The 9,972-nt window shown below is 42.6% G+C and overlaps 1 protein-coding gene across 1 annotated transcript; it reads right to left on the bottom strand.

The window, feature by feature from the left end:
- Window positions 1-7,911: 7,911 nt before the first annotated feature.
- Window positions 7,912-9,720, bottom strand: ZG16 (zymogen granule protein 16; the record flags this gene model as incomplete). The annotated part of the gene is made up of 3 exons (XM_080913631.1): window positions 7,912-8,227; window positions 9,371-9,503; window positions 9,666-9,720. The coding sequence occupies 3 exons, from the start codon at window positions 9,718-9,720 to the stop codon at window positions 7,912-7,914; spliced, it is 504 nt and encodes a 167-aa protein (XP_080769757.1).
- Window positions 9,721-9,972: the final 252 nt, after the last annotated feature.

Below are 9,972 nucleotides of genomic sequence, written 5' to 3'. Positions count from 1 at the left end.
AATTCTCTAGCGATGTAATACAGGTTGCCAAATCGGAATTTGGTCACGATGAGTCTGTAACAACGCTGACACTCAGTATGTAAACCAGGCTGGCCTTGAACTCACAAAGATCTGTGGGCCTCTGCCCTGGGACCTGCAACAGGAATGAACTGCTCACCAGGAATGTCAACAGTGAAACAGTATCTTTATGTACTCCTGGCTGTCCCAGAACAGTGTAGACTAAACTGGACTCAAACTCACAGAGATCTGTCTTTTCTGCCTTCTGAGTGTTGGGATTAAAGACAGGAATCAAAGCTGTGTGCCACCCAGGTAAATTCAAAGATATGGATTAGCACAATTTACAGTTCTAGAATGAGACCACATTTTACACAGTCAAGAACTGATTGGTCACAGTCTGCTGGTATAAGGTTAACTTCATTGCCATGGCAATGGGAACTGGACTGTTGGTCATTGCTTCTGAATTCTTAGAAGAAAACTTTGAGTTTGATAATGTAAAAACTTTACACCACTTTGATTTTTTTTTTGTTGTTGTTGTTATTTATTTAGAGACAGGGTTTCTGTAGGTGGCTCTGGTTGTCCTGGAACTTACTATGTAGACCAGGCTAGTCTTGAATTCACAGAGACCCCCCCTGCTTCTGTCTCTAGTTCTGGGATTAAGGCATGTACCATCATACACAGCTATCATACATAAATTTTTTGTTAAAAATTTTAAAACATCTTCAAAAACAAATTTTCCAGAATTTTCAGCTTCATCTTCTATCTTCCTTTTTTTTAAAAAAAATTATTTATTTACTTATTTTATGTATGTGAGTACACTGTTGCTGTCTTCAGACACACCAGAAGAGAGCATTAGATCCCATTACAGATGGTGTGAGCTGGGATTTGAACTCAGGACCTCTGGAAGAGCAGTCAGTGCTCTTAACCGCTGAGCCCCTTCTTCTATCCTCCTGCTTCATTATGCTTATATCTTTATTGTCCCATAACTCACTTTTTTCTTCCTCAGCACTCAGCCAGATTTATTGAAGGCAAGGCACATCAATAGTACACCACACACTCCAGAACTGCTAAAGGAATAGTCCTGTTTGTGTTTGAGATACATCTTGCTCTGTGTTGATGGATGGATTGGCACTTTCTGTGTAGACCAGGCTGGCATCAAAATTGAGGTGATCCACTCATCCATGTGTTTAAGTTATAGCTATGGACCAACAGGCTCAGCGTTTTGTTTGTTGTTTGGTTTTTCAAAATAGTTTCTCTGTGTGAACCTGGCTATCCCAGAACTCTGTAGATTAGGCTGGCCTCAAAGAGATCTGTCTATCTCTGTTGGGATTAAGACAAGCACTATTGGGCTGGAGATATGGCTCAGCGGTTAAGAGCACTGACTGCTTTCCCAGAGGTCCTGAGTTCAATTCCCAGCAACCACAGCCACAGTGTACTCTACAGTGTACTCCTATACACAAAATAAATTATTCCACAGGTATGGTTTTCATAAATTAAATAAATAAATAAATAAAGGACAAGCACTATCACCCAGTCTTTTCTGGGGGGGGGGGGGGAGGCGTGTTCATGTAGTGAGAATTCTAGAATTTTTGTTCCTTAAAAAAACACAAATATTATAAGAGCGTGTTTTCATTTTAATCCCAGGCATGGGGATATGAGCTGCTTTGGACCATGGTTTTACCCTCTGCAAATAATTTCTGCGACTGTGTGACTTTTGGAATTCTGGGAACTTTTCAGAAGGTTCATAAATGTTAGGCTCTAAGAGGCAGGGGTGGTGGTTATTGGTTGTTTGGGGAGGTTGGTTGTGGTTTGTTAGTAGACATGGTCAAAGAACAAACAGGAGTAAAAAGTTAGATTTAGGGATCTTCCTAATCTTTCTTTCCCCTCTATCTTTGCCCCTCTCCTATCTAGTGTTATGAAAGGGAGGGGTAGGAGAAAGAAGAACCTACAAAGCAACAAATTCCAGCTACAGGTTCTCACTCAATACCCCAGGCTAGATTGGATTTTACTGTGTAGGTCAGACTGGCCTCACACTCTAAGCAATTCCCCTGCCTTGGCCTCCTGATGTTAGTATTACAGGTATGAGCCATTATCCATAGCAAAATAATATATTTTAAGTGTTTTCACTGCACAGAATAGTTTCACACGCTTAGATTTGCTATTTTAATCACTCCACACTGAAGCATATATTATAAAGCATTATGTTGTATTGCAAATACAATATAAAAACTTTTTGGCATTTTATTTGTTTTCTCATGGCAATATGTATTTCTGACTATCCTGGAACTCATTTCTGAAGACCAGGCTGATACTCATACTCATACTCAGAGATATCTGCTTGCCTCTGCCTCCTGAGTGCTAGGACTAAAAACCACTTTTAAAAACAAGCAAAAAATATCCCAAGGTTTTATGTAGTCTAGGCTGGTTTTGAACTCTGCAGCTGAGGATAACTCCTGAGTTCCCAGGGTCCCAAGTGCTGGGAATATAGGCATGTACTACCACAGTGGACCGGACTTGCTTTATTATGTGCACAGAGCACAAAAGCTGATTTTCAAAAAATATTTTGTTGTTGCAAGGTTATTTAAAGACTATTAGGTGAACCATTTTACTTACGAAATAGTATATTGTCATTTAAGTAATTTTTATGAAAATATTTCATTTTTATTTATGTATATGCTTCTCTGTTTGGATAGCATGCATATGAATGCAGGTACCTGCAGAAGCCAGAAGAAGGCATCAGATACCATGGAACTGGAGTTACAGGTGGTTGTGAACCTCCTGATGTGAATGCCGTGATCTGAACCAGGTCATTTGGAAGAGCACTATACGCTCTCAACTACTGAGCCATTTCTCCGGCCCCAAGTTAGCTTTTAAACAACGCATAATCAGTGTATTAAAAGCTATATGGTTCTGTCAGTACACAGTAACCCCAGAGCTGTATGAATAAAGATGTTATTTTAGGATGAAGCTTACTTATTTCATTGTTATTATATTGGAGGTGGGATGTTGGGATAAGATTTCTCTGTGTAGAACTGGCTGTCCTGAAACTCACTCTGTAGACCAGGCTGGCCTTGAACTCAGAGATCCACCTGCCTCTGCTTCCCTAGAGCTGGGATTAAAGGTGTGAGCCACCAAGCCAAGCTTGCTTATTTATATCTAAGAGATAACAATGAAAACTCCAGATAAACTTCTAATATCTGCTAAACTCTGAGTGGTACACACGCCTTCAGTCCCAGCAATTAAGAGGCAGAGGCTGGCAGATCTCTGAGTTCAAGGCCAGTCAGGTCTACAGAGTGAGTTCTAGGACAGCCAGGGGTACACAGAGAAACCATGTCTCAAAAAATTAAAATGAAAAAAAGAAAAAAAAGGAAGGAAGAAGAAATATCTCCTCTATCATATGATTTTAGAATGTTGGGATAGCAGGTATATTGAACAGCAATTTATGAATGCTTTCATTTCTAAGATCATATCATTTTCATCATGAACACAAGAATTATATAGCAGAAATAACACACACTGTAATGAATAAAATGTCTCCTTAAATGACTCTAGGTATAATTTGGCAAGAAAACCCATTGTAATTATTTTCTTTCTGTTGCTGTGATAAAAACATTCTGCCTTAATGCAGCTTAGGGGAGGAAGGGGTGATGGCTCATAACTATAATCCTAACATTAGGAGTACTGAGTGAGACCCTGTAGCTGGTATATTTTCAGCTCATAGTCCTTACGTGAGGGAAGTCAGGGCAGGAACTCAAGACAGGACCTGAAGTCCAGGGGATTCACTCACAGCCAAGGATGTGCAGCAGGAACTATGGAGGGTGCTACTGGCTAGGTGGCTCACTCTGGCTCATGTTTAACCAGTGTTCTGATACAGCATGGGAACACTTGCTAAGGGATGGTTCTGCTTTCAGTAGGCTGGGAACTTCCTTCACCAATTAACAATCCAGGGACTTCCCTATCTGCAGACACAGAATAGGCTTATTTGATCTAGGTATTTTCTCAATGGAGGTTTTCCTATCAGATGACTCTAGGCTTTTTCAAATCGACAAAGCTAAATAGGACGTCTATATTTACCTTGCTTTCAGAATTTAAGTCCTAGACAAGAGCTTTTGCTTTATTTCAGAATTAGCACTTTTAAGAAATATTGACAAAGGGCTGGAGAGATGGCTCTGCAGTTAAGAGCACTAACTGCTCTTACAGAGGTCCTGAGTTCAATTCCCAGCAACCACATGGTGGCTCACAACCATCTGTAATGGGATACAGATAAACACTCATATACATAAAATGAATAAATAAATATTTTTTAAAGGAATATTGACAGTAGGATGGGAAGACAATCTTCCCATGTCATCACACTGTTTATGCCTTTCCTCCATCACTGCTCCGTGTGTGGTCCTGAATGTTTGGTTGAAGAAGATGACCTTCATGAACAGATGAGGACCAGTCTCCAGCCAAGGGTTTAGAGAATAACTGTGCTGTCCTGCTAGAATTTCAAACAACCTCTCAAGAAATATCAACAGTAACAATACACCATCAAAATATATACATGGCAGCTATGTAATTTGTATGTTTCATGAATTTAATGAATACATTTCTCAAGTTAATATGCTGAACCGCCTCCAACTTCTAGTACCAATATTAAATAATTCTTCAAACTTATCTTGCAGCAGCAGCAGACATGGAAACAGCCCCTGTACCTTGTAGGAAGGATGTTGAAGAAGGCATCATGGAAAAATGTAGCAGTTCCTTTATATCGGTGTGATTCTAGTTCTCCATTCTGCAGCTCCATACAGGATAAGAGTGTCTCTGCACATAGCTGTGCACTTATGACCATGGAGACAAGAGTAGGTTTTCCTTTAGTGCTGGCAAGAAGCCCTTAATACTGTGTAAGTTCCAAAATAAGAGGCCTGGTGAGCATCGCTACACTGCACTGAAACATGAGACCTAATATTTATGTCAATAATACCATCTGGTTTTGCTGTTTTTAGTATACAGTTGCCTAAACCCTTCATTGCAGAATTTTTCCCAATATCAACACCTAATGGAATTCAAGCAAAAACCCAGTGAATTTTCCACACTTAAGCTCAGCAGCTCCACCAGAGCCACTGTCTTAGTTCCTGTTCTGTTGCTGTGAAGAGACACCATGACCAAGGCAGCCATAATAAGAGAAAGTATTTAACTGGAGGCTTGCTTACAGGTTCAGAGGTTAATCCATTACACCATGGCAGGAAGTATGGCAGCCTGCAGGCAGACACTAGGAACTATAGACAGGGAGAGAGGAGGGTTGGCATAGGCATTTGAAACTTCAAACCCCACCCTTAGTGATACACATTCTCTAACAAAAGGCCATATCTCTTAATCCTTTTAATCCTTTCAAATAGTGCCATACCCTCATTACTAGGTACTCCATATAGGAGCCTACGGAAGCCATTCTCATTCAAACCACCACAGCCAGGTTCATAAAAAATAAAAACAGAAACAAAACAAAACTGCTCAACTGTCTTTCTTTAACTCTATATGGTTGTGTTGTCCTTAAAAGCAAAATTTCAAGGTTGTGTTAGAAAATATCAACGTTTGCCAAGTTGCCACCTCAATAACTGAAAGACATTCTGTTCTCTGGGAAATCTGTATGCAATGGTCCCCCATGCGTTTGGGGCCAATCAGCTCCAACAGTGTGCAGCCTGCACTTCTGCACCACAGGGTCACCCTCCACCCCAGCACCACTGCCACCTTGGGCGTGGCGGCCTCAACTCTGCTAACCAGTAGGTCTTTCCTGAAGTGTGTGTCATCTAACAGCCCATTCACTTTCTTCACAGGCTACCTGTTCTCAGGTTTAAGTTGTATGATGGAGAAGATGGTGAAATGCCCGCCTGAAAACCAGGAACGAAGTGATGAGGAGCTAGACCTTGTTTATGTAGTGCTGGGGACCAAACCCAGAGCTATGTAGCCATGGCTGTCTTAGAACTCACTATGTAGATCAGGCTGACCTCAAACTCACACAGGTTTGCCCGACTCTTTCTCTCCAGTGCTGAGGTTAAAGATGTACTCTACCATAGGAAGTGTTATTTATTTTATTTAATGTGTATGAGTGTTTTGACTGTATGTCTATGTGCACACTACATTTGGACATAGGGAAATGAATCCAGGTCCTCTGCAAGAGCAACCTGCTGAACCAAACCTTTTTTTTTTTTAAGTAAATAAAACATTTCTTTAAATGTATATTTTTTACAGAAATCTCACATGTGGGGCTGAGATGGCTCGGGGTAAGAACAAAAGCAAAAGGACTGGAGTCAAATCCCCAGAACACCATAAAACCAGGCATGGCCATTCAAATGTCTAATACAGCATTGGGGAGCAGAGACGGGGATGCTGGGAGGTCTCTGGGCAGCCAGCCTTGCTAAAACCGTGAGCTTCAGGTTTAGTGAGAGACTGACAGGGGACGTAACAATGACTCTGATCACAGCTATGTAGACACACACGGGGCGGGGGGGGGGGAGAAAAAATGTCAAAAGGTGGAGAGCAACAAAAGACACTTGACCTCAACATCTGGCCTCCACACAGGTGAGCACACACACTCATCACACACACATACACACACACACTCTCTCTCTTACACATACACATATTACATGTGCATACATGCACATGCCACAGACTATATCCCTACTCAAACTGCACTATTTAAAGGAGTGAATTTTATGTTATTTAATTTATATATAAATTAAAACAATGGCATAATCTCCTCTATGCAATTGTTTTAAAAAAGAAATGTCATTTGGGGACATGGCTCAGTTGATAAAGTGTTCACCTGGTATCACAAAAATGGGGTGTGGTGGCATACTTCTGTAACCCCAGACTTCAGTAACTTTCTATTGCTACCCACTAAAACAGTTTATGTTCTAGGCCTTGGAACTGGGATCCTAATAATTATTTTCAAAGTGTTTGATATCTAGTCACTCTATCGAGTGACCTTTAATCTCCCCAACCCCTTTTATTTATGACTACCCACAATGAAGATCTCTCCTCTGTGGACCTGCCTATCTATTTATTCATGTATTTGGGTGTCTGGGTCAGGGTCTCGCTGTGTAGCCCTAGCTGGCCTGGAACTCACTATGTAGACCAGGCTAGCCTCTCAAATTCTGGATCACAGATGTGCATCACTATGTCACACTTAGAATTTCTCCTTTTATTTTTGATTTCTTTTTTGTGACAGTTTTAATAAGTTGGTGTAACTGAGCCTTACCTTAGCCTCTGAACAACTAGGAAAAATTCTCAGGGGCTATCCTTGGAAAAAGCCAGTGTAGGCAGAATATTGTCTCTTTTTGATAACGTATAAAGAAAAGCCCCACCAGGCAGTGGTGGCACACACCTTTCATCCCAGCACTTGGGAGGTAGAAGTAGGTGGATCTCTGAGTTTGAGGCCAACCTGGTCTACAGTGGGTTCCAGGATAGCCAGGGCTACCCAGAGAAGCCTTCTCTCAAAACACACAGACACACACACACACACACACATACACATGAAAAAAGAAAACCCCTTAGCACTTCTCTTTCTCATTCTCCCATTTCTTCAGTTTAATGCTCAACAATAGCCAGGCATTTAGCCAGGCGTGGTGGCACACCCTTCTAATCCCACAACTCTGGAGGCAGAGACAAGTCAATTTCTGTGAGTTTGAGGTCAGCCTGGTCTACATAGTTTCAGGGCAGCCAGGCCTGTTTCAAAAACTTTTTTTTTTAAATTTAATCTTTTGAAAATTCAGAAATAAGATTCACACAGTTCTACTAGAATCAGGATGTGGAAAAACACTATCTTCAACCATATCTGTTTATTAAGCGATTTGCATGGCTGCACGGGGCTTGTTGACAAGGGAATTCTCACACCCACCACAGTGCCCCTGCCAGAGAGGAAGGTGGGTTTCAGCAAGTGTTGCAGTGGCTAGGGTAGGTATCCCAGTGCAGGCTGATAGAATCTATGACAGAGCCAGACCTGCCACTAATGAAACGGAGGACAGTGTTGGGGTGCAAAGGAACAGCGTTGAAACTTGTGCCCGAGTCTTTTCCAAAAGGCAGGTAGCGGCCTTTGTCTGTCACGAAGATCAGCTGCTTCACGTAAGATTTATACTTGCCAGACACCTGGATCACAGATTCCCCGGGGTGCAGGAAGATCTCCTCCAGATCTCCCTGTTTGCCACCCACATAGTCACTCCACACTGTGCCATAGCGCACCTGGAGACTGCAGGCAGGGGTGAGAAAAGAAGTTACACACTGGACATGGTTATCAGAATTCAAGTCGGGGCTGCCGACATGGCTTAGCTGGTAGAGATGCTTCCTGCCAAGCCAGCCTGACAACCTAAGTTCAACCCTTAGGACCCACATGTGGAGGGAGAGAGCCCTACTTCCTGGAGTTGTCCTCTGGCCTCCACATGCACAACGAGGCATTTGAGCACCACCCCCACACATGTGCATACAAACATAACACAAATATAATTTTTAAATTTTTCTGGGGGCTGGAGAGATGGCTCAAGTGGTTAACAGCATTGACTGCATTTCCAGAGGTCCTGAGTTCAATTCCCAGCAGCCACATGATGGCTCACAACCATCTGTAATGGGATCCAGATGCTCTCTCCTGATGTGTCCGAAGACAGCTACAGTGTATTCATGTAAATATAACAAATCCTTAAGAAAATAAAATCAAGGTCCACAGCCCTCTACTCCAACATGGCATACAGGTTGTGGGCCCCAAACACGCTCGGAATAAAAATCTTCTTGCAGTTTGCATCAAAAAAAAAAAAAAAAAGAAAGAAAAGAAAATCAAGACTTCTTAGTCTGTATGCTGAGATCTGCAGACTGACACATTCCATGTGCTGTAAAGGCTGCATGAGCCCTAGGGGAGCATGCAGAGAAGCTCACTTTCATTTGGATGGCAAGCAGGCTTGTGGAATGAAAGTCAGTTTCTCAGAGGCTTAGACAACAAGAGCCTGAATTTGCCTACAATACACACTTCAAAGAGGCCTGAGGGTTTCAAACACTGGAAGTCTACCCAGGCCAGACAGGGAAGAGACAAGCCGTCTCATGTTCAGAACATGTACCAGAAGGAAATACATTTGGCTCTTCATGTGATGGAAGTTTCCAGCTACAGGGTGGGATAGGACTATTCCAGACAGACAACAAGCAAAGATAAAGGAGGCCCAACAGAAATACTGAAAATAAGTTTAGACCGAATGTGAAATCCAACCCAAGTAATGTGAGACTCCTGAGAGTTTGTAATTCCGACTTGCCGAGGTCGGGTACATAGGTGTGATTCAAGGTCAGTGAGACCTTTCCAACTTAGCAAGGTCCCAAACAGACCTCAAACCACAGAAACAGAGGCTCTTACCCTACTATGTAGTATCTGTTGACCCGAACACGGAAGGCAGTGATGGGGCCGTCCAGCTGGTTGCCAGAATGAGAGAATCGCTTTCCTCCTTTACCACCATACTCTCCACTGTAGGAGGAGGACCTTGACTGAACTAAAGGGAAAAGAAAGACCTGGAGGGACAGATGCTCGGGGGACACAGGTGTTCCCCATTACCCTCCTTCCTCCCACCACCCAAGCAAGCCAGTGTGACAATCCTGGCCAGTGGCAGTACACAGGCTGCCTTCTCATGATCCCCCTGTGACATTTCACTTACTGGAATTAGCAGACGCAGAGGCACAAAGAAGGACTAAGAGGGCGATGGCCAACATTTTGAGGCTGCAGTGGGAAGGAGAAGAAAAAGGCTCATTCCTCGATGTGACTGTAGCTACGCATCTCTCCAAATCCAAAAGATAATCCTAACTTTCCTTATCTGTCAAGCTGAGTCAAACCTTCCTCCATCCCACATGATGCACAGAGAGCTTTCTGAAGAGGGAGTAAAGGCCATCTCCAGAGTCCTGAGGCAGTGAAGTTGATGAACCAAGAATCTGAGCAAAACTCACCTGAAGTCAGCTGCTCTATGA

This window comes from Micromys minutus (assembly GCF_963924665.1).
Source record: "Micromys minutus genome assembly, chromosome: 2".
NCBI classification, from domain to species: domain Eukaryota; kingdom Metazoa; phylum Chordata; class Mammalia; order Rodentia; family Muridae; genus Micromys; species Micromys minutus.
Note: the sequence above shows the minus strand (reverse complement) of the source record. Positions and strands in the feature narration are given on the sequence as shown.